General features: G+C 40.4%; 1 protein-coding gene across 3 annotated transcripts in view; it reads right to left on the bottom strand.

The window, feature by feature from the left end:
* The window catches only part of SPOCK1 (SPARC (osteonectin), cwcv and kazal like domains proteoglycan 1), a 512,554-nt gene extending 489,017 nt beyond the window's left edge, over positions 1 to 23,537 (bottom strand). For all 3 annotated transcript variants that reach the window (XM_063120773.1, XM_063120774.1, XM_063120775.1), the window contains exons 1-2: positions 23,424 to 23,537; positions 22,736 to 22,903 (exon numbers count right to left, since the gene is read on the bottom strand). In XM_063120773.1, coding sequence (XP_062976843.1) covers positions 22,736 to 22,903 — 168 coding nt within the window. In that variant the 5' untranslated portion in view covers positions 23,424 to 23,537. The remainder of the gene's footprint in view (positions 1 to 22,735; positions 22,904 to 23,423) is intronic.
* Between the last annotated feature and the right edge of the window lie 2,813 nt (positions 23,538 to 26,350).

Raw genomic sequence — 26,350 nt, 5'->3', positions numbered from 1 at the left:
ATCCAACAGTAAAATGGCACATATGGCAAATCTGAGATACTTCGTTTTGTTTGTTTTCTGTTTTAAGAACATCTCTGAAAGTTATATATTCCTGAAGTTAAATTAGAAGGGATGAGTAAAAAACAACACTCAAATATATCTGCGCTTAAATATATTATTTAAGCTTTCTTTATATTCTCCTAAGCAAAAGTTCACTGCAATAGTATCAAATGATGTATTAAGGAAAGGGTTAGAGTAAAGATGTGAAGGTCTGGGGGGGGGGGGACTGGAAAAATTTGGTGCAGGGGAAAACCCAGGTCTCCCCCCTCCCCATTTTCCCCCCAGAGGACTGTTTTTGCTTTTCTTGGAAAACTGGAAAAATTCAAGAGCTTTAGATTATGAAATATTTTCTGTTAGAATTTAAGTCAAAGTATTTATATATTGTTACAGAGCCTTTCCTCCCCAAAATGATTTCTAAAAAAACATGTAAAAAGAACACTTTTATTATAGAAAGATTAGAGATGAAAAATGTCTGAAAATAATGAAGCCATAGGGGAAAGTATTTTTTAATCCTGTCTGTAAGATTCCTAGCATAGCTATTTCTTTCATTCTTTATTAAAATTATTGATCTAAAGTATACTTTACTGATAGACATTTAAGCTCTGTTTCCCAACATGTGAGTAGAGTCAGATTCTTGTCAGTAAATGTGCATTCTTGACAGTTTGAGTTTTGTTCTATAGAGTCCTGTGTTCTGATGCTGTAGCAGTCAATTAAGGTAGTTAATCTATTCAGATAATAATTACACATTTACTAAGGGTGCAAAGCCTCCAAATTCGGAAGCTAACAACTATCCAATGCAAGGCACATGGTGCACCGAGGGAATCCTCTCCTCAGTGTTCCATCCGCTCTGCAACTTTCACTAGACACTCGATTTTGAGCATCTAGCTGTGGCTTTGAGGAGGAAAGGAGGCCATAGACCTGAAAGGAAACTTCGTACACCAGTTTCTGGGATCTCCCCTCCCCATTTTTGACCTCCCCACACTCTATTTCTGACCGCCTGAGAGAACCTCACTGGCTAAGAGGCAGCAGGGGGGAAGGAGGGCAAGCAGTTTCTGTGAACTGAGATCAGAGCACTGGTTCTGACCTCGGTTCTCAGAAACTGGAAACTCCCATGGCCATCTAAACAGTGTCTAGTAGCCATAGGATTGCTCCCTCACTAAGTTTACTTTTAAAATATAATAATTTTATGAGCAAACTAAATTATACATAAAATAACTTTAGGAACAGAAAGCAGCCTTCCCCAATCTCGTGTCCTCCAGATGCTTTGGACTACAGTGCCCAGCATTTCTGATCATTGTCCATGTTGCCTGAGACTGATGGGAGCTAAAGTTCAAAATATCTGGAGGGTACCAGTTTGGGGAAGGCTGCCTTAAAGTAACAAAGGGACTTTAGATTTGTTTTTTCCAGCAAAATATTACTGTTATTTATTATATTTCTATACCACCCCATTGCCGAAGCTCTCTGGACGGTTAACAACACAAACTGGAAAACTGGTTTTGCATGTCCTCAAAATTTCCAGAAATTTTACATCTCTAGGTAAGAGTGATGATTTTAAAATATAGAAACATTAGGCTAAAACCCATTTAGGGTAGCCATGAATAAAACTTGTACTATAGAAACAGTATTAGAGACATAAAGAAATCAAGTCTTGCCAAATCAGCAGGCTATGTTTTGCCTAATCATATAATTACATGCCATTTAGAAGAATTTTCCCCTTCAACCGTTAGGAGAAATACACAAATGTATTGAAAACTTAATTCATATCTTGACAGTTATTGTTTTTAAAAAATGCTTGGAAAGTTCTTTAGAGAAAACATCTGGATCAAAGGCAAATAGACTTTCTGGGTTAAATCTAATGGTGTGTTAATGCCTATGAATGGCATCCACTAGCACAATGGATTTGCTTTGCATCCTCCCATTCTCTGGAGGATTGGTGGACTCGAGAGAGAGAGAGAGAGGGACATGGAAGGCTGCAGGTTGGAGAAGGGGGAAGGGAAGTCAAACACCAGAGCAGAAGTACACTCACATAACACTGTATATAGTCCACAATGATAAAGGATAGCCAATCAGGAAAAGCCCATGATAATAGAGCACATGGGAGAAGCAAACAACAGACCCGTGTAAACACAGAGCCAGTGTGGTGTTAGTGGCTAAAGTGTTGGACTGGGAATCAGGAGATCCGGGTTCTAGTGCCAACTTGGCCACGGAAACCCACAGGGTGTCTTTGGGCCAGTCGCAGACTCTCAGCCCAACCTACCTAACAGGGTTGTTGTTGTGAGGATAAAATGGAAAGGAGGAGGATTATGTACACACAGCCTTAGGTTTCTTGGAGGAAAAAAGGCAGGATATAAATGCAATAAAAATAAATAAAAATTATATACAATAAAGCTGCCAGACAGGAAATCTTTTCATAATACAAAACTATTTGAACATATGCTTCTGGGTTAAGGGACATGATGATGATAATCACTCATTAGCTAGCTGTTGGTGCTTCCGTATTTAGCATTTGCAATATATACTATACATATTACAAATGCTAAGGTTGTTCCACAAACATTCCCTAATCTACAATGAAGGTATAGTCATGACTCATTTTGTTCACTTGGATATATTCACCAGCAAGATAAAGAAAAACAAATTCTATGTAAAGAGTATGCTGAAGTATGGTGAATGGTGAAAAATCCTGTTGGAAGACAGAAAGACTGCTGGGGGCAGGGATGACTTCTTACTTGTGCGCTACATAAAAAAGTGTCCATAACTCAGAGCAAATAATTTAGAATCAACAATACAGCAGTAAAATTTTTGAGGTAACCTATGGACACGGGTGAGAAAGTGTAGCCCCTTTCAGTAGAGAAGGGCTGGGAAAGTTCCTACTGATCAGAGAATGCTTTAAAAAGACAAAAATGAAAGAGCTATATGATTTCATATACATTCAAGAAGAGAATTTAGACAACAACAGTTTCCTCACTTCTTCCTAAATGAAAGCTTTTGGCATAAAACATTCTTACTGTTTAACTACCCTTGAGAATGCAAGGAAATGCTATGCTTGTGGAACTATTCAGCACTGGACAGCTCCTTATGGTATCAGGGCCAGAGAAAAGAAGGTAGCTGTTACTGGAAACTGACTGAACCTTTTGAGAGGCAAATAGTTATGGCAAAGGAGCGACATCCCCATCTAAAGGGCACAAAATCAACAGTAATTTAGGAGAATGTTGAGAAGTGGCATTAGATAACAGGGATGCTAGCATCATGCAGAGCATGTATCAGAATGTCTATATTTGAAAACAGCCCTAAGTTTGGTAATTTCATATTCTATTTAAAACTCTTTTATCCCACACTTAATCCAAAATAATTGTCAAGATGTTCATAAATTTAAATTCTACACAGATGCCAACTCAAAATCAGAGGTTATCTAATAATGCACTGCTAATGTTTATGTCTCTAGTAATGAGTCCATAGAACTTTCAAATGTATCTTATAAATGGTTGTAAAATGAAAGATAAAGGCTTACTTTGTGGCTTCCTTCTAAATTTGTGCTTCCTGAAAACTTTAGGAAGGTTTACAGTGAGTTTTACTCACTGTAAAACCTCAGGATACAGAATTCAGTTCTCAATAAATGTGAGTCACACTCTTCTATGAGTATACAAGTACAATTAAATGAAACTGCATTTGAATGTCAACATACAATTCATAATTTTATTTATTACATTTTTATACTGCCCAATAGCCAAAGCTCTCTGGGCGGTTCACAAATAGTAGTTCAAGTAGAGTAGAGATAGATGCTAGACAGAAACTTCTCAATCTACTTCCATAAGTGGGATGGATTGATTCACATGGTTTTGTATCTCTCCTTCTGAGATGTTTCAGCCTTGTGACAGATAGAAATAAGCAGAGCTATCCCTGTGAGGTTTCCAATTTTACACACAGGCAAGGGAGGAAGCCAATTTTGAATAAATACTTCAAGCTAACATGTCACCTGTAGGGTACAATGACTTCAGTCCTAAAATCATCTTCTTCAAACTAGTCAAAATTAATTCACTTGTATTATTCCATCATGAACTATTTGAGGACTGCAACCTTAGTCTCAGGTTTTAGAAATAAATAAATACATACATAAATGGCTTTTGCTTCTCTTTTGAATTTCAGTGTGTAATACCAGAACGAGAGGAAAACTGACTAGAATTAGATTAAGCAAACCTCATGCTGAGTAAAATGAACTTTCTTACCTTTTATATATCAATGCAGAATGAAAGAAATATGAAATGAAACCTTTTACAATCAAAATGTTTGAAGTAAACTTTGATATTTTGGAGATACTTGCTCGATATGTGGAAACTGTGCACCACAAAAAAGGAAACTAATTCTACTCATATAACTACAAAGATACATGCCATAATATATTACGTATTCCTTTTCCAGTAATTTTATTAGAGGAAAAATACAAACTCTTAGTTTGTCCAACTCCCTCTATTGAGAAAGTAACTACCACACATTAAAAGAATCACGAAAACATACAATTGAAAAGTACAGCTTGTGATTGCAGAGGTTAGTGAGATGGTGGGTTGGATCCAGGATCTGCCTTCTGTGAGAAGAAGGTCCCTCTGCCTGATATTGGGGGATCCCCTCCCCTTTACATCACAGCTCACCCCATTCAGAAGAGTCTCCTGGCACTTTGTGTAGCATTTTCAGGGGGCTGCCCTGGGAAGGCAGGAGCAGAGAAGACCATCATCCAGCTTAAATCAGGATCCAACCCATGGTCTGCAAAACTTAACCTGTAACATCTTGGTCTTAATATATCCTATGGAGACATTTCTTCTATGGGATGCAATAGCATCTGAAGGTTACAAGAAACATTAGTGAGAACCTCAACACAAATACTACATGGATACCCAACAAAGCGAAATGTATCCCACCAGCTAGGTATCATGGCCTGCAGGAATCAATACCACGCCGTTTATCAAAGCGAACACTGGCTGTGTTCAACTTAAATGGGTTGCAAGATGTGCTGAGCAGATTTTATTATCTTTTTCAGTGTAATGACAATGCACACCTATATTCTACTAATTGTATATGAAACTACTGAAGAAATTAACTGCTGTCCTTTGAAGGAGCGGAAACCTGTGCAAGACTTACCTTGAAAGTTACTAAATAGCATGATAAGCATAACAGAAAGCAGAAAGCTAAACTAAGGTCCTCTGTGACCAATTAAATGAAAAGTAGCAGATGAGGAATGAATAAGGATGAGCAAGACATCAGGCTGATACATCAGTGATTATTAAACTTACAAATGACCAGAAAAAGCCTTGCAGTTAAAATATTGAACTAATATTCAGGTTCAATACATGATTTCAATTTAGTGTTGGATGTGTGTGTCCCTAATCAAGCAAGTATGCCTTGCAAATGTAGTACAATTGTCAAGTCACTTTTAGCTATGGGTCATCAGTTCAACATAGTGCAGTTACAGAGCATGTGGTTTGTATGAAGAATGCCAGAGGTTAAAGTTTTGCCATCTTCTATTAAACGAATTATACCTGGTAGCAGGACTGAAGAACTACTGAGACCCTAGAGAACTACTGCCTGTTAGAGCAGATAGTCAAGAGCAGCTGAGATGAATCGACACCGAATTCTATGGGGTGACGATAATTATTGTGTTCAAACACAACTATGGTTTAATTTTACGAGAATGACCCTAGACTCCCACCAGGCTCATCCACACCCCCCACCATCTCCAACTCAACTGCAAGGACAAGATCAGAAGCTTCTGGTTCCCTTTTCAATTAGTTACAGCTTGCCATCTCATCTAAACCCTCAACTCTGGTTAATCTAAACTATAGTTACTGAAAACAAGCCAGCTTCATAAACTATGGTTTTAAGTTGGCTTGTTTCCACTAACCATAGTTAATTATCCATAGTTGCCTAAATTCAACGACACAGCAAATTGTGGTTAATTTAAACTGGAAGCAAAAGCTTCTGAAGTCCTCCTCATGGCCATCCCAGAGTAGAATGGGGAACCCATGTTGAGGCTAGGCTTGCCCTAATAGCTATAAACAAATACGACTTAAGGAATAATATGACTTAATGAAACATTATATTCCTTCTTCCTAGTTATATTAACACGTTTATATATAAAGTATAATTAGAAAACAAATTTCAGAAGCACAATGCATAGAAGCAATGTCCATAAGAATAAACTGCAAATTACAAAGAGTCTGGATGGATTTTCAAATCAAGCTCTGAGCCATGAGCAACACCAAAAAAGTCCTCACAAACACATCTACATAAGATGTGCTATAGCTAAAGAATGTAGTTGAAAGCTCTAGTCTTGGCTGTTCCTTATTAATCTATAATAAAATTTATTATTATCATTATTATTATTATTATTATTATTATTATTATGAAGAAGAAGAAGAAGAAGAAGAAGAAGAAGAAGAAGAAGAGAGGATGTCTGTTTAATTGTCAGCATCACAGCACCAAGACCATGAAAACAAGACACCTGAAGCTTGGCATGCACAGTAAGGGGATCCTACGGCTTATTTTGTTTTTTAAATGCATTAATTTATTTTAATTAATTTAAATGCGGACATGTGTTTGAAGTCTGCGATACCATCTTCAGTCACTAGGTGATTAGCCAGAGCATTGTTTTCGCAGCTGATACAGTTCTAAGCCAGGATGGAATATTCTGAGAGGCATTGTTATACGGCTGCCTTTGCTATACAGAAGCCCCCCCTCCAGGGGAACGGAGTGGGCAGTTCGCTCCCTCAAGGGGGTATTGGGGTGTGGCATGCCGGAGGGGTGTATAAAGGTGCCACCAGGTGTGTCTTCACTCAGGCAAGACAGGTACAATGTGCCCTACTCTGACCAGTGCATAACTTTGCTTAGAGGCATTGCTGTATTCAACTAAGGGGTATTCCAAACTGTACAAAATGAACTCCTTATGCTAGTAAAACTAGAATGAAAAAGAGGAAGGAGTTGGATAAACATGCATGAAACAAAGTTTTCATGACTAAAACAATCATATCTTGAAAAAGGAGACCAAAGCTTCACTGAAAATGCTATTTTAAATTTCATTTTATTATATTATCTAGTACTTTGTTATCTTTACAAAGCAATCTCTTTTCTGTGTTTTATGATTATTACTCATAGCTACACCAAAGTGTTTGCATAGCACAATGAATAAGCTTTGCAAAGCTCTCTGAAATCAAAGAGACAGTACATTGCATCTTGGTATATAGGAGTACTAGAAAATTAATAGAATTCTTCTACAGGTCAGGATGTTCAATGTATAATAGGTTTGGAAAAGCCAGCTATCAGATAGGACAGCCAAGTTATACATTTCTGGTTGTATAGGGATTATTTTTGTGCTTCTATTGATTAAAAAAAAGCTATATGTAGAGTTTGTAGTAGAATCTTTTGTAAAAACATATTTTAAAAATGCCAAAACGTATAAATTTAGATTTGTGATGCTCATCACGATCTAGAATGATTTACATTACAAATTCAGACAGCAGACCAACAAATTGATAAGTCTGTGTGAGAGAGAAACTAACAAGTATTTACAAAGAATTATTCTGTCATTATTTCATTCGTAAGAAGTATTATATGTAAGATGTGCACTGCCCCATCTAACCCATTGCAAGAATCCAGTTGCAAATTTGAACAGGGGATGTTATCATTGTCATGGACATTTTTACACACAAAAAGTACACAGTATAATGTCCTCACTAAGAAGGACATTTTATACACATATACAGTATCATATGTTATCCTAATCTCCACGTTCCTGGAACAAAGTATTATCAATACCACTGTTAACATATTCATGCTTTGAGTAAAAATGGGGGAAGGGATCCTTAACCCGAGCAAATCAGTTACATCACTAAAATACCAAAGTGTGATTTATCTTGAGAAGTAGAAAGGGTGACTTAAGGTGAAATCCTAACGAACGCACCCTCGATGATCGTAAGCACTTGAACTCAGAGGCTTGCGATCATCCTGTTCGGGGTGGGAGGAATGGTGGAGTAATCTTCGCTTTCCTGTCCTCCCATTCTGCATTTTTTGCTAGACTGTCTCTTTTACCTTTATAACAAAGGTGTTTCAGAGAGGGAAGGAAGGAGGCTGGCAGAGAACTCTGGCCTCTCAAGTCTATTCCCCTCCCTGCCCACTGAAACACTCCCTTCCCCCTCCTCCAAGGTTGAGATCCAGACCTCTGAGGTCAGCTCACATGGTTCTTTCCACACCAGCTGCAAGGGGGAGGGGGTGGTTCTCCTTTTCCCCCTTCCAAGGTCAGAGTGCTGTCTCCCAACGATCCTATGGCTCCTCAAATACTGTCTAGGTGTTAGATCAATGTTCTTTTCACCCAAGGACGAGATCCAAACAGCCCTTAAGCACGACTCCACCATTCCAGCGACAGAGGGTTCAAAAGCGCTTTATTGATTAGTAATCAAGGCCTGGTCTCTTCAATGGGAGCAATCAGACAAAAGACATAGGGAATATGGTACAGTATTAAAGCTTTCAAGGGGCTGGATCCATCATAGGGGCCATAGTATTGTCTACTAACAAATTTGTTGAGGTAAGCACCAACAACAACCGCTTCCTCATTAAAGAAAGGGCTACTTTACAGTGTTTCAAAGTATGGATTACCAATTCCCCAGCGGCATATAAAGCCCATATTTATGGCCCTAGTATTTCATGGAACACTGAAAACACAGGCTACCTATAGATGATGAATAGACATCTTTAGTAACCCTGTGCTGGAGTTTTAAACTGGAGTGAACACTGCTTGTAAACCTATTCTAGTGCCATGTAACCTCATGGAAAGCCAGTCATTCGCAAAATCCAGTTACATGTCAATTAAAGTTTCAGCTAACAAAAATCTGCCTTGGTGGATTTTTGCCCCAATGCTGCCAAAGGACAAAGGTGCAGGTTGGGTGGAACTCAGTTTGGCCCTGACCTGCACGTGCCCTTTGTCCTTTCCCCCGCTGCATTAATAGCGGCCACTATTAACACAGTAGGGGAAAATACGCAATTTCCCCCCTCCACTCAAGTCTTGGAGAAATTGTGTTTCTCCCCCTGCCCCATGCCAATGGGTGCCTTAAAGGTTTTAAGAGGGCCTTTAAAGCTACAATTGGCATGGTGGGGGGAGGAGAAGGCAAAGTGTGCTTCCTGAGGCCTCCAGGAAGCGCACAATCCCCCTGGACACACTATAGTGTGCTGGGGGAACTGGACACTTCTTGGAAGCCCCCAAAAGTGCCCTTTGCCGAGTGCCTGGCAGTGCCAGCTCCCGAAACAGAGCCAGCTGGGTGGCAACCCTAGTTTCAGCATACTTTTGTTTCCCTAACCAGATTTGTGTCACAAAGTTCTCCACCACATACCCAGATGCTATAGACAACCAGTTTTCTATTTATAACTACTTCAGCTACGATGTCACTGGGTGATCATGAGATACCTCACACAGTATTGTTTTAAGAAGAAAATTATATAACCCCTGGCTGCAGCTTTGAGCTCCTTGAAGAATGGGTGACAGGCACAGCTATTTGAAAAGTAGCATATTATTTTTAAGATTGGTGAGGAAAGAAAAAGAGAAAATGAGAGTAAATACCAATGAAGTCTGTATTTGCCAAAGTAAATCACACAATCTTTTCTACAGTAGATAGTAAAATGACATTTCCAAATTCAACATCTAACATAAGGCAGAGGGGTGGGAAGTTAGATGGAGCTTGCTATGTAAAAATATAGAAATAGGATGGGAAACTTGTGGCCCTACAAATGTTTTGGCCTTCAACTAGCAAAATTTGATATCCTTGTCATTCAATTCACAATTGGGAGTAAATGGGCAAATTACTTAAGAACTATATACATTTAAGCTTTGGGTTGTATTTACATTGGTCCTTACGAATGTTATACCAATCCACCATGTTAGAGTGAAGATTCAACCTTAATGTCTTTGTGGTTACCAGGACTTGGAAGTCGTAATGCATGTCATACTGTATTATAATTTCTATCAGGATATTAGAAGAGAACTGATTATGCATTTATTATTTAAGTTACCTGGTAGAGTCAAATTGTTTTATGTATCTTATTGTTTAGATGATATCATTCCTGTAGTTACTGAAAAGATTGTAAAAAAAACATGAGTTAACATGCCATTAATTAAGGTATCTTAAGTACTTAAGATATGTGTGTGTGTGTGTGTGTGTGTGTGTGTGTGTGTGTGTGTGTGCGCACGCACGTGTATTCTCAATCCAGTAATGGAATGTCATAAACAGATTTGGACCTGCAACTGCTTAACTTCCTTGGCTATGCTGGTGAGGGATGCTGGCAGTTGTGGTCCTACAAGTCCCTCATCCCCAGCGCACTCACATACACACCTTTACTTTTGCACAGAAAGAATACACTTGAAGGCCATTATGAAAACATTATCCCTTCTGACAGGTGTGAATAGTGAGGAAGAGCGATTTTTAAGTGGATTTATGATACTTACAGCACAATCCTATGCATTCTGTTCAGAAGAGTGCTGAGTTGAATGGGGAAAGTAAGTATAAAATTGAAGTCTTAGTTCATTAGGAGAGAAACTAAGTCTGCAATCCTATACACACTTACTGAGGAGTAAGTTTCATTTAATTTAACATGGTTTGCTTCTGAGGAAACATATACAGAATTGCACTGCAAATTCAAAAAAACTCATTTAAATCATTTGCATTCATTTATTGAGAATGATTTTCTGTTATAAATGATTACAAACCAAATATGAAAGGAAAACCAAGAAGTGGCATGCTGAGGAATTTGCAGAAGTTCTTTATAAAACAGAAATCAAGGTTGTGATACACTGTTTAAATTGGAAGGGGGTGAATTCAACACAATGGTGTGTGTGCATGTACGTGTAGGTGTACTTCATAATGCGTACCTTAAACCTCAAAGGAAATAGTGTTCTCTATCATGCAGGAAACAGCATCATTTTTTGAAATTATTTAATTTTAAGGCCTTTATAATTTAAAAACTGATCAATGTTGCAAACAGGTTCTTACTTCTACCTTAGTTCCCCTAAGCAGAGTTCTTCCCCCTGCAGTCCCCAAGGCAAACTCCCATGCTGTTCAGAAGGAGTCCCCAACCCTCCAGAGTACACTGCAGGGTGGGGTGGTGATAGGGAGTTACAGAGGGAGGGAGGAACTCCCTAAGATAGCCTCCCAGCAGAAATGCTTCACTGGATCAGAAGCCTCCCATGGATGGAAGGAAACTTTCCACAGTGGAAGATAAATCCTGAAATGAACCCAGGGGTATGTAAATTTCACATTTCTTGAAGAGATGCAGTGTTTTTTAAAAACGTTTTTACAATATACTGCTAGCACTGTCCACAGAAAATGCTATATTCCATTTACTGGATGTCTCCGTACTGCTTCCTTGAGTTTTCCCTGGTGTTACCTTTGGGTTCTGAGTTGAACTCTGATTTTTTTGCCTCTCCCACATGAAAAGTAAGCCTCAACACCTGTGAGGTGCAAACTAGCCCAGCCTCTAGGTGTTCCCTAATTTTGCTATACCTCTGTTGCATGACTGAAGTTTGGTGTGTTCTAGGCGGCTACTGAAAATGTGTCTTGTTTACTTTGGCTTTCTCCCAGCCATGCACTATCTTTGAATAAATTTGTCATATTGTACTACTGTGTATTTATTGAATTCTTAATAAACCTCTTCGGGATTTGTGCAAATAAGAAGTTGTATAGAAATATTGCAAATAAATAGTTAAAAACACACAGAAGGAGTACAGATAACCCTGACATTTCTCTCAAAGAATCAGACACTTCTTCCTCCAGGACAAGGCTGTATGAGGCCTTTTCAAAGGGTGGAAAAAATCTTAGGATACGATAGTGACTTACCAAGATGACCACAGAAGTATCATTGCTGAACAGGGATTTGAATCTAGATTTCTTACACATGAATCTAATACTACAGCCGCTATATCACATCGCTTTCTACTTGCATGGTGTTAAGGCAGAATCAAGTCTCAACAGAGTCATGTACTTTCAAACCTCCGCTAGTGTGGTGTACTAGAATGAGCTCTCTTTTCTAAACCCATTTTGCCTTTTTACCAACTTTTTAATGAGATAAGGAGAAGCGCTTTTGGCAATATTCTTTCATTTTTGTTTAGGACCGCCATTGTTGCTGACAGAGATTTTGCCCATAGGCTGCTCATTTAATAAGGGGTTGGGATTTCATCAATCTAAAAACGATCCACGTCTCAAGCACATATGGCTAAGATTTAATTTGCCTGCTAAATCTTTTCCATCCTTGAAGGCATATGACTTCCACATAAAAGTTGAGTTTCCACATTTATTCCATATAACAATTCACCAAAGTAGTTTTTTTCTTCTTCTGCCCCTCAACATGAAGAAATAGCATGATCCCAACATCATTATATTTCCCTGCAGCTTGGCTATTTTCAGTATCTACAATCTACATCCAAGAAGCAAACTATGGCTGCCTTCGCAAAGATGAATCCAGACAAAAGATCATAAAAACACGGAAACGATTTAATAAGCAAGTATCCATGTCTGATAGAAGTTACCTTTAAAAAAGTGTAATGGCAAACATAAAAATAATGTTCTCCAAATCTATAACTGTAATTGTTCATAATTCAATTCTACATTTCTTTGTTCAAAAGAAATAGTCCTAGAAACCACTGCACCCAATACAGTTTCTATTTCCAAACAGTACTATATAAAAAGGTATTTTATTTTGCTTGTTAATAACTTAGCAGCAGGACTGAAACCAAGCAATCATCATTTGACTCTCTGGATCTCTGTGGCTACAACCCTCCTGCCTTTAAAGCCAATAGGACTTTTACTACTGACTATAGTAGATACAGGATCTCACCCTTTGGGGCTTCAAAACTAATGGATATTAAGGTTAAAAGCCACAATAACCCTTTGTGCCAGACATGTGTTTCATATCAGATGAGCATTATGAAGCAAACATCAAGCTAGTACTTTCCTCTTTAAGTATCTGGATGTGTTAAACTAGACTATTACATTTGCAAGGCCTCTACAAAGTGCTGTACAATGCATGTCTTATCAGTGATTCAAGTAAGTTCAAAGTGCAAATCTAATGAGGTGCAAACATTTTTAAAACAAGAGCGTTTTCACTATCTCTGGCTATATCTGAGGTGTGTGTTTTTTCCAGTGATGGCAACCAAGACAGCCACCAGTATCTAGATGTCAGGGTCCTCAGGTCAGGCTTGAACAAAGAACCCCAGGATCTGAAGTTGGGATCTAGCCTCATGGGTGACCAGAGACTGTCATTCACGAGATTTAGTACTTAGTATGTACTTAGGCCTTAGTGTTGTACTTAGTGCAACAGGGAGAAAATGTGTGCAGTGTTAGGTTGTTAGGCTGCAGGAAGCCTCTGGACTGGCCAGGCATAGTTTAAATACTATGCTTTTAGCTATTGGCTTTTGCCTGGCCAGACAGAGCAGTGACTTCTGCTTGCTCCAGCACAAGCCACTGACCCAAGGGACCTTGTGCTCCAGGAGTAAATCGACTTTCTCCTGAGATTGGAGTAACTGGGACTATATGGGATCACATGTTTCCTAGGGATACTTCTAAAAATTTCCTTATCCACCTTTCTTCACAGATTTTAAAGTTCCATTTAATCACCTGGCTTTGTTTCCGAGGTAGAGCTGATGAATTAGTAATACTCAGTTGTTCCCTTTTCTTATTTCTGAATGTTGTGTACAGTCTTGTACCTGTACAGCTTGCCACACATACGCACTGATAAAACACACACAAAAAAGAATTTTGATGAAACTCCAAGTACATTTCTATAACAGTTTTGATTGTGGTGTTTTGCCAAAGCACAGGACCGCATGTCCACATCAGTAAAACACTGTATGTTTATTTATTTATTTATTACATTTTTATACCGCCCAATAGCCGAAGCTCTCTGGGCAGTTCACAAAAATTATGTTCACAAAAAAGTATGTTGGACCCAGGATTTGCCTTCTGCAAAAATAAGGGCTCTCTGAAGGAAGGCCCCTCTGCCTCTGCCATACCACAGCTCGCCCTATTCAGCAGAGTCTTCTCATTCACCGTGTAGAACTTTCAGGGGCTGGAGGGACTGCCATGAGAATAATTATACATATGAGAAGGAGTGGGTAGAGATGTCCACTTCCACTAACATAGTTGTTCTACTTTAAACTTGAATCCAACCTCGATCAAAACGAATCTTGAGGCAGCCATATATCCAGTGACATCAAGGCGGTCTTTTTTTGCAGTGTTTTGTCAATCTAATCATGTGCACTGGTAAGTGTTAAATGCAAGTGTTAGATGCAAGAACCTTAAAGGTGTAGCAAACTACATGTTCAATTCCTGGAATTAGAATATCTAAATTCTAATTTTAGAAACTTAGTTAAACCAGAATTCAGGAAGACTAGAATGCCGGGTCAAAGTGAACCCATGCAACAAAAGAGAAATGGAACAGAAAAGAAATCTACTCATCTGCTCATTCCTTGAGTTTTGCAATCTTGGAAGACAAAAACGACAGTCTAAATATTTTCTTAGCTCTTCAGACAAACACAGGTTTCTCTCTGTATTCCTCTGATTAAAATACATTGGTCCATATTATCTGATCAAATACTGATATATGACTGCAAATCAAACTGAGAAGTCTATTACCAGTGCTGTTAGTTTTCAATTCTCTTCCTGCTATGAATTACTCTCTATTTTTAAGTGAAATATGTTTGGCAGATTGCTGACCCCTGAATTAGGACATTCAATGAAGTAGGCAATAAACAGCTCCAAAGTAAAATATGATGCACTTCCTTGAAAGTATGGATGGGTTCCACTCAGCAAAATTTAGGTAAAGAAGAAAATGGTTTTGTTTTGTTCCACCAAAGTGCATCAGGAGCGGATTACAATTCACTATGATCCAATGGGTGAAAGGATCTCCCAACCTCCCACACACTTAATTCTGAAAGACTCTAAACTGGTGAGAAGGGTTTTGGTTTTACCTTCCCTTCACTGGATCCAAGGACTTCTCTGCATTCCAGGAAAGAAGTCCACCAATCCAATCATGGGGAGTTAACAAAAATGTGCCTTGCTAGGTTGAAGACCATTAGATAAGAATAGGATCTAGCAGGGCCTCTGGGCCACACTAGACCCACTTAGCATCCAGAGCTATTCAGTTCAGCAAGGTGGAACTTCTTGTTAACATTCCCCTTGCTGGATATGAGGGCTTCCATTCAAGGTGTTGATTCAAGGTGGTTGAAATACATCCCACCCTGCATGCCCAAAGGCCTCTGAGGCGAAGAGATTGAGGATAGAGTGGGGGGGGGGGGGGTCAGGGAGAGAAAGCAAACACCTGCCACTCCTGGAAATGCTTCTGCTGAAAGCTACAGTTCCAGCATTGGCAGACTCCACTAAGCCTGTGCAAGCCTCAGATTCAGAAATCCAAACCATGGAGCCCATTTTATGGCAGATCCACCATTTTATGATGGATTCGCCATTTTCTTGCACAGCCCTAGGCTCCCCATACAGCTTACAACTCCCAGCATGCAGTAGGAGCAGAGGGAATACATGAATTAGCTGCTGCCATCCCCGGCTTCCCAGGGCAATTGCCGGCTCCTCCACATGATCGCCAGCTTATTTATTTATTACATTTCTATACTGCCCAATAGCCGGAGCTCTCTGGGCGGTTCACAAAAATTAAAAACATTCAAAGTATAAAACAACAGTATAAAACCATAATATAAAATACAATACAAAAGTTCAATATAAAATACAATATAAAAGCTTCCCAGGAGGAGCTGGCGATAGCCCCAGGAAGTCATCAAGAAAATAGTGGATCTATCATAAAATGGCCTCCATGATTCAGATTTCCAAATCAGAGGCCCGAGGCTTGCACTCCACCTCATTCTAAGCGGAAGGTGAACATACAGTTTTGTGCATGATTACCATGCTGAAGGAATACAAATATTTCTTCAGTGACTTTAAAATGCACAAGTGAGAACGCTCCAAGAAAGTATTTCAGAATTGGGCTATGAATTGTTCAGTCCTTTGTTTCTATTAAACATTTTGTATTGTGTGCTTTTAAAATAAATGAATTTAACATACATTGTGGAAGAAGTATACAGGATTTTTTTTCCCCCTGCTCTTGATCCATGACCTTCTAAGTACTGCTGAAGCAAAATATTTAATTCAAAACTCGAGTACTCTCTCAAATTCACGTACAGATTCTCCCAAAGGATTTCATTTTAATGGGACAAAAGCACATATGTAAATATCCTTTTGAATTTTGTCAGAGAAATTCAACTTGTGCTATTAAGCATTCAAGTTTATGGCAAGGTTTCAATGATGGCTTATTTCAAGTAGTTTACTTTTTGTCACTGAAAAGAAGGGATGGTAACCTTGGGAACCCAAAGCCCTCCGTATTCCATACTATGTCCTAACATTCATCCCTTCCCTCCCTCATTCCCTATTAGTTATCTACACCTCTGCAGTCATGAGTATTTGATTAAGGAAACACTCCATGTTAAAAACCTGTCTGATATTTAACAAACTCTCATATTATTTGCATTAGCAGTACTGTGATAGTGTCATTAGAATTCACTATAGAATTAAATCCACATACATAGACTAATTTCTTAGGATAATCACAAGATACAACTATGTAATTTATAGCTAACCTGTCATCAGTTGGAAGCAGCCATGTTCCTTTGCCTTGGGTTAGGCAGAGGTGGCAGTTCATAGAATTAGGACAAAGCATGTATTTGTTCCGATTCTACTTGCAATTGTTTGAGGAGTGGCATTTACCTGTGCAAACACCTCTCCTCAAATGATTGTGTCATTCCTAGAATAAATGTGCCTGTCCCCATCACTTCTCGTTTGATCCTCATCTTAGACCCTCTTCAGATGAGACACTAAGCCATGATGGTTAAGCATTTTGAGCCAAACATTGTGGCTTAGTGTATTATGTGAGCCATTCCTAACCAATGGTGGCTAAATAACCATGGTTTAAGCAGGCACAGTAACCATATGTTGCAAAAGGTTAGTCACCTAACCATAGCTTAATGTGTTGTCTGAACAGGCCCTTATTCGAACATTGAGCATTTAGTAATAGAGCTTCATATACCCAATATCTGAGCTTTAGTAGTAATTGTGTGGGCAACGCTTAATTGGGTCTGGCTAGCAAACAGATGAGAACAAATAGACACGGAAGCATTACTGGAATAATAAATTGCCTACAACATTTATTGACTCACTTGAATGGGCTTGGCAGCGGCATAGGGCATGGCTCTATAACTAACCAGCCTGCTGACTGATTCCTCTGGTCCACATGCCAGGAAGATTGGTAGTGTTGGAAGGTCTGGGGGCACACCATGGCACAGACCGCTAATGTGAACGCCTTGCCACTGCCACAAACATAGCCAGTTCACAGCCCCCAAGCTGGTCTGGTCTTGGTGCCACATCCCCAAGATCCCTTATGGGAATCCTCAGCACGGGAGAGCAGGAAGCTCAATCCTGTTCTCCCTCACCAATGGATCCAGCCCAATGCCTATCATGCCTACGTAAACTGTGACAAATGTTATCAAATGAAGCATCCACAAAGAGTTTATTCATAGTCCAGATCAATTTATTTACAATGGAATTAATCTTGCAATGGGGGAGGCAAAAACACACACACCACACTTCACAGTCTTTGCCAATTGGTGTGCAGGTAAAATTCCTTCCCAGCCCTATTAACTGGTGACTACTTCTGCTACTGCAAGACATCTTACTACCTGCAGTAGGTGGGTCGAGCTCAGTGATCTCTTTCCACATGGATTTACTCTTGGGGAAGTCAACAACCTCAACTGCAATCCTGGAGATGCATTGGAGGTCTGCCTTTGGGAGCCTCAAGTTGATCTGGAGGCAGATAAAGGAGCGATCTCACTCTGCTGGGTCTGCCTCTTTGGCCCCACCCCATCACTGCATTGATTGGCTCAGCAGTCCCCTCCTGGGAAGGAGATGCTGCTGCTGCTGCTCTGTTGTGGGGGCTGTGCCACTGCTCTTTACCAGCCCTTCCCGCTTCGCTGCTGGCCTGCTCGCCTCCACAATTCATCGCTCCCTGTTAAGGGCAGGGACTTGGCTTAACAAGAAAATATATGTGTTTGTTTGAAACATACAGTTTCAAGGTTTAGGACACAACTATCCATAGACATACAGAACTCCAACATTAACAGATTCCTTTCATGTCCTCTGAAAAATAAGCATTTAACGGTATTATTGCTGCTAGAACTGAGGCATTTTCAAAATGCTCCTTTAAAGATAAATATCATACAGAATTTGAATCATGTGCACTTCTCTTCAAAAGGAAGGCTGTCGACAGGTGAGCAATTTTCTCCTGCTATACTGGGGAACAATGTACTAGAAATGTTTGGTGTGAAAGGCTTGCTGAAATGAACTGGAACTGTTTAAAGTAATGCTTAATTCAATGAATCACATGTCACAAAATTTCTAGTAGATTATGCTTCTAGCATCTTTCACATGAAAGGAAAAATAGCTCAGACTAACCAGCAACAATAGCCATCTTCTATAAGAAGAGACTAATCAATCTGGCAAGATCACTATCAATAAGCAAAAGAAGAGAATCTGGTAGTATTCTGTTGAATACAAAGGTACTTTGGTGACCATAGATTTCTCAGGCTATCTGGAACCACAGCACTTCTGGTATATTTCAGCATAATCTTCTAGAAGTGTATTCATGTGCAGAAGAATAAGAAATCATATACTTAATAGCTGCAATCCAAAAAGAAACATACACCTATTTCTGTATAGCCAAGGTGACTTTGGGGTTGTTTTTCCTCAAACAGCAGCCCTCCAATATGGAAAACAACATTTAAAATTTAAGGGACTTCTAAAAATAAGTTTGCAATTTGCCATAGGATTCTGTTGTTCAATTAAAAGTAAAAAAACAAAGAACAGCCCTAAATGGGCATGCCTAAGTAAGATAATTCAGTAAAGGCCACTAATAAGCATTTATGTAGCACATTACAATATTCAAAATCTTCACACAAAATATCACATTAATTCTTACAACAACCCTGTAAGGTAGGCCAATATTATCCTTAAACGAAAGCAAATGAATGCATGTTCGCACAATCACCATGGGTTAAACAAGCCTGGGTGGTTTGTTTAAGTGTGGGCTGTGCCAGGCAGTATTTGCCTACTCACCTACCCAAACACAGCTTGTTGTGTTGGCCGAACCTGGGCAGCATGGTTTGTTGGAGGAACAAAAAAATCTCAAATAGCCCAACAAGAGCCCATGGGTTATTGGAGGGTGATTTCCAACAAGCCATGCAGGTTTGGACAACACAACAAACTGTACTCAGACAGGTGATTTAGCAACTGATCTGTGGCACACACTTTTGCTTAAACAAGCCACTATGGCTTATTTAGCTCATGGTGATCATGCAAACCAGTTCAGTGGTTTACCTTGCCAGGTCTGAACCAGAGACTTTCCAACTCTTGGTCACTAAATTACATCAGTTCTTAAATATGCTTTAAAGAAGTCTTTGAACTATTTGAGACAGTTTGTCTATAACGGAGGTGAGGAATGTTTGCCCCCCAGATCTTATAGAACTGAAATTCCCTTCAGACCTAGCGGTCATGATCAATGGTGATGGATGATAGGAGTTGCAGTCCAACCATATATGGAGGGCCACCCACTCCCCATCCCTATTCTACACCATGAATTAATCTAGAACCATCAGTCCTCACCTTACTCCATTATGTTATCAATTGTACCTTCTCAAACTGGGGGGAGGTAACGACCGGGATACCAAAGGCTCAGCCCTGGACCAGTGTTCTTCAACATTTTTATTAATGACTTAGATGAGGAGGTGCATGGAATGCTTGTCAAATTTGCAGATGACACAAAATTGGGTGGGATAGCTAATACCCTGGAAGACAGAAACAAACCTCTGTGCTACAGTTTCAGAGGCAGGCAAAACCTTTTTTTTCAAGCAGGCTTTTGGAACTATACTGGTCCTGTGTTAATGTATTGGATTCCCCACCCTCTTTTAATCTATAACGGGTTTTTTTTAAAAAAAAATTAACACGTTTTTAATTTTACTGTAGGTTTAATTCTATTTTAACTTTTATAATTTATATTTATATGTTTTAATTGTACATGTTTAATTACACATGTTTTAATCTTGTAAACTGCCTTGTAAATAATAATAATAATTCAAACTGATTTTGATAGGCTTGAGCACCGTGCTGAAAACAACAGAATCACATTTTATAGGGATAAATGCCAAGTTCTACACCTAAGAAAAAGAAACCAAATGCACAGTTACAAGACGGGGGATACTTGGCTCAGCATCATGAGAAGGATCTTGAAATTGTTATAGATCACAAGCTGAATATGAGCCAACAGTGTGACGTGGCTGCAAAAAAAGCAAATGCTATTTTGCGATGCATTAACAGAATTTTAGTTTCCAAATCACACAAGGTACTGGTTCCCCTCTATTCGGCACTGGTTAGGCCTCATCTAGAGTATTGCGTCTAGTTCTGGGCTCCACAATTCAAGAAGGACACAGACAAGCTGGAGCATGTTCAGAGGAGGGCAACCAGGATGATCAGGGGTCTGGAAACAAAGCCCTATGAGGAGAGGCTGAAAGAACTGGGCATGTTTAGCCTTGAGAAGAGGAGACTGAGGGGAGGCATGAGAGCATTCTTCAAATTCTTGAAAGGTTGTCACACAGAGGAGGTCCAGGATCTCTTCTCGATCATCCCAGAGTGCAGGACACGGACAAATGGGCTCAAGTTACAGGAAGCCAAATTCTAGCTGGGCATCAACTTCCTGACTGTAAGAGCAGTATGACAATGGAACCAATGACCTAGGGAGGCCTTGGGCTCTCCCACACTAGAGGCATTCAAGATGCAGCTGGACAGCCATCTGTCAGGGATGCTTTAGGGTGGATTCCTGCACTGAGCAAGGGTTGGACTCGATAGCCTTATGGCCCCCTTCCAACTCTACTATTCTATGATCTAGTTACAAATGCAGGCCTTAACTACTGAAATAACTTCTGAATTTTGATCGTTCCAAGAAACTCTCAGGTAGAATTACAATTGAGTTTACAAAAATTGCTATAGAAGTAGAGTTCCTAAAAACTTTCTAGGAATTAGAAAGTTTCATCAAGCCTAGCCACTTGCCCATGGCAAATAAAATGTGCCATTAAATGGTCACAGAGTTGATATTCCAGTGAATGTTTATTAAGAAGAAGAGTGACAGTCTACAGCAGTGATGCAGAACTAATCCGCAAATCTTCCTGGTGTGGCCAAGTCCCTTTTTCTGTCCTAATGAGAGACCCCCAAAAATTTAAATGGGTGGGGTGATGATGTCAGTGGGAGTGGGCATGGCCACCCCCACTATTATCTGCCCACCCCAACAATGTTCTGCACCCCTGATCTAACACAGTCATTTTTGTTTTGCTGATTAATTAAGACTGCATTTGAGACCCACTGGCTTCAACAGCAAGATTCTTGTTTACCTCTGATCATATGGATCAATCCCTCTTCAATCAGAATCACTCAGCTAAATCATAACACTTTCTACCCCTACAATTGGTCATGTGATATATGTTTAGATTCTCTTATCTTGTGATATATATTGAAGTTGAATAAAAGTAATATCAATGGTAACTGAATTATGGCTCTGCTCCATTGGAAAACAACTTGTGGATAATGTATGGATAGTACAAATTACAGACAAGTAAATTCTACCTTTACTTTAACAGTATGGGCTCCCTAGCCCACCCCCACCCTTACATGATGCTGGATAAGTGGAGTCTATAAACATTGATGTGAATCCCCTTGTTATTAGGATACTTTATGATGACTAAATCTCCCAACCATCTTCCTATAATCAACCTGGCAGAAATACCTTTGCTACACTAACCATATAAGACCATTGTGAGGCCACAAGATCTGTTAATAGCTTACTACAATATTGCTTACAGACAATCCTAAACGTTAAGCTTCTCAAGTGTCTAGACTTATTAACAACAAAACCATTACATTGCATCTCCTGGGGTGGTCAGCTACATTGAGGAACAATTCTGAAGTGTTCATTTCCCCTAAAGTTTTACTTATGAAATACATTTTCTCTCCCCCCTTCCATATCTAATATGCAAGAGTTACAGCACAATCCTAGAGTCTAAACACAACTGAAAGCATTCCTGAATTTTTAACGTGCCAGGTCTGAAAAATATGGACACCGTAACAAATACCCTGAAGAGCAGAACTGAGTAACAGAATCAGCTGCTTTGGTCTCCTGCCACTTATGCACAACAGAAAGCTTCAGTGTTTACCACCTTGTGGTGTTGTGGGTAAATCACTTGTGTATGTGTGTGTTTCAGAAGGTTGTATTTCACAGTCACTAATCTCTTACACAACAAGCACACAAAGTTCTCTGAAAGTTATGCCCTGAAGGAAAGCCAAAGATCAAAACAACTAACCCCTAAGTAAACATACACAGAATACTAATACCATGAAAACTGAAACACAGTGGATTTTAAAGGGCGAGCCTGCTCCTTCCAATACAACAGCAGCAACCACTTGCATGGCCATAGCCATCTCTCCTTCCACCCCCCCGCCCTCCCCATAAGGCAGCCCTGAGCAGAGAAAAACCCTAAGAAGTGGCTTGGGAAAATAATAAGGGTACTTACATCTCTGAACTTGTTCCAATATTTATCTTTGTCATATTGGGAAACAGTGCTCAGCCATTTGTCATTGTCCAAGAAATTGCCATTGTTGCTGCTACCAGTGGCGATTTCTGGATGCCTTCCTTCCACTTGCAGAAAGCACCAAACAACTATGGCCAATATCCTATGCATCTGCAAAGGGAGGTGGGGGGGGGCGGAGAGAGAAAGCAGGAAGAGCAGAAGGTATTGGGGGTGGGGGGAGACACACAGATACCTGTCTCAGTCAGTCAGTCAAAAAACAAACCAGTGTTCCAAAGCAAGCTAGCTTAATAACAAGAGGAGGGGCGAAGTGGGCTCAGCCTGGGATTTGGGGGAGACGCCGCCGAGCTCCTCGTCAACACCAGCGTCCTATTGCACCGGGCGCTGAGGGCAACCCGACTGAAGGAAACGAAACTGCAAAAACAAGCAGTGGTCTTGCAGGGAGGGGAGAGCGACGGATTCCCGGGAAAGTTTGAGTGGCATACGCGGGATTTCTCCTCACCTTTCCGACTTGGGCGGGGAGCGCACCCCCTCCCCTCTTCCCCCTCCAAGGCAAGCCTTTCGTAACCGCCCCTCCAGTTGGGAACAGAACCGAGCTCAGGCGGAGGCGGCACCGTCGGCGAGGGAAGCCGCCAGCAAGTTTGCCTGCCAAGGATGCTCCGGGTCCACTCACCTTCGGTCAGAGGACTTTGCTGCCGTTGGTGCCTGTGCCAGCCCTTCAGCCACCTTTGCGCCGCCGCCGCCGCCTGGTTTGGGGTCGCAGTGAACCACCGGGAGCCCCGCGAACGCTTCGCCCAGCCGCTTTGTGTGTGCCTGTGGAAGTGGGCTGCGTGTCTGTGCGCGTTCCTCTCACGGGCTCGGCGTGATTCTTCGAAATCTGGCGCCACCTGCTGAGCGATGCGCGGCGCTGCCGTGGCTGCTGAAGAAAACAACCCGGCTCCTTCCAGGCTCTCCTCGGGCCTAGTTCTCCTGTGAAGGCGTCGCTGCAGCAGCCTTTCAGTAAAATAGCCCCTTGTTTCTTCAGGGTGTGCATCACTTAAAGCGCATTGCTGCCTCTAAAGTTAGAGTTTACCCACCAACTGAACTCATTGGACCACCGGGCTACCCAATTTGGGAACAGACCTCACGCTTTGGGCAGGTGACTTGAGAATTCTGTTTAAAAAGCAACAACAAAAACCTGGAGCAGCTGCCAGAATTTAGGGTGTTAAAAAAAAACCAATTTGGCATAGTTGCCAGAATTTGTTGAGTAAAAGTGAGTAGTATATCCAACACAGGTGCATTCAGGACTCAAGACGGTTGAGGTCAGCTGCTGCATAGGGTGGGTTATAATTCCCACACCACAAAAACAGGCTGTGGGAATTCCTCATATACCAGGTCTTACCCAGGTATCAGAAGTTTTGAAATTTCAAAAAGTTGGTAATTCTGTATCTAGTTCAAGGAAGGCAGGAGCAGGGTATGCCATGCCATGGATTCTGACATGCATAATGCACACCACAGTGGGGGGTTTCAGGTGGCTATGAGCACCTCCTGCATGGACCACTGCCTCATATGAGTAATGAGGCCTTAAGCTATTTTAACAGAAACATTGTGTCTAGTTCCACTCTATTCTGTGCAGGTCACAGCACATCGAATGTTGAATCCAGAATCTGCTCTGCAAGGGGAAAGGATCTTTCTTGAGACTCACAGAAAGTCTCTCTACCCAATTTTGGGGGAGCTGCTGTCCTTTTCACACCACAGTTCATCCTATTCAGCAGGGGGCTGGAGGCAGTCAATTTCCACCAGAGCAGTTACCTCAGCTTAATCTGGATCCAACCTCTGAAGTTTTCTGGTCAATTTCAGTTGCCATATTTTAAGAAGAGCAACAAAAACACATGTCCAAACCAGGGTGTCCAGAATAGTGAGGGCTTTGTAACCTTGCCATATGAGAAACAGTTGAAAGAACTAGATACGTTTGTCTTGGAAAAGAGATGGTAGCAGACTTATTCTCTGTTGGTCCAGAAGTCAGGACTTGAATTTACATGGTGGAAATTGCAGGGAAGCAGATTTCAGTTACGGACTAGGAGAACTTCCTAATACTAAGAACTGTTTGGCAATGGAACAGACTGACTCAAGAGTAGGGTGACCATATGAAAAGGAGGACAGGGCTCCTGTATCTTTAACAGTTGTACTGAAAAGGAAATTTCAGCAGGTGTCATTTGTATATATGGGGAACCTGGTGAAATTTCCGCTTCTTCACAACAGTTAAAACTGCCCTCTTTTAAACCTGGTCACTCTAGTATAGCTCCTGCACTTTAACTGTTGTGATGGACGGAATTTCACCAGGTTCTCCATATATACAAATGACACCTGCTGAAATTCCCTTTTCTATGCAACTGTTAAAGATACAGGAGCCCTGTCCTCCTTTTCATGTTGTCACCCTACTCAAGAGGTTGTGGGCTCTCTTCTTCACTGGAAGTATTTATGCAGAGGTAGAAGAGCCATCTGCGAGGGATGCTGTACTTGCCCCCTACATTGTGGATCCTATATTGAGCAGAGGGTGGATTAGTTCTAAAATTATATTCTATGATTCAATTAATATGCCACAGTTCTTGGAGAGACTACTCATCAACCTGATACTATTCCCTTAACCTGAAGTGAAGGCTGGTGTTGTTGTCCAGGTTGGTGGGGAGATAAAGATTTTCATTGTATAATTAACTAGCCATGTGACTGGAAGATGTTTGTTGACTCCATAGATTCATGTTTGTGAAGAGCCCATTGAGGAGTTAGGTGGAGGGGCAGCTCCATCTCATGGCAAAGTATTTGGATCAGCACTGAGTTATGGAAGATCCTACTCTAAACACTCCTAAGACTATATTGCTCAACAACTTCCCAGATCAAATTTAGTCCTAATAACAAACCTCCATTTACTTCACCATTCAAAAATATTTTATCTGAGTACCCTGGACACTCCTACAAATAAGGTCCCAAGTGGTATGATAAAATGATTGTTTGAAGCATTACCAAGAAAGCAATAGATTGGGCCAAACCAGATCTCAGGAAAGAATATGAGAGATCTTTGAAGAGTGGTGTGAAGGAAAGAGGTAGAGGGTAGAGAGATACAAAACAAATTAGGGGGAAGTGAAGAAATAACAAAGAGCAGAACAAGCTGATATTGAAAGAATTATTGAGAATTTTTAAGAGGCACAAGTATTGGGGCATATATTAAGAATCCTAAAGTTCTACTGCAGTTAAACCAAGGAAAATATTTACCAGGGGAAAAACATTTACCTAGGTTTCACTTGTATATTCCAAACATTTGTATATTCCAATGTTTGCACAAGAAAGATGCATTTCCATTTACCCAATTATGGCATAATACCATCTTCCAAATGCTTCTAATCCGTTTTGATCCTACTAAATGTGAGATCTAGGTTTAATCTTTGACAGTGATTCACATCCTTCAGCAGCTGCAGTACATCACAGCTGTTTATCACTCACAGTAACAGTAAAAAAAACACCACCCTTGTCTGTAGATTTAATAATGTATTTATCACCAACTGGAGCTTTAACAGTTTCAAATTCTAATGCTGGAGACATAGCTGTGTATGATCGCCTCTTGCA

Source organism: Elgaria multicarinata, chromosome 3, assembly GCF_023053635.1.
Source record: "Elgaria multicarinata webbii isolate HBS135686 ecotype San Diego chromosome 3, rElgMul1.1.pri, whole genome shotgun sequence".
NCBI classification, from domain to species: Eukaryota; Metazoa; Chordata; class Lepidosauria; order Squamata; family Anguidae; genus Elgaria; species Elgaria multicarinata.
This window is presented reverse-complemented; position numbering and strand designations above follow the sequence as displayed.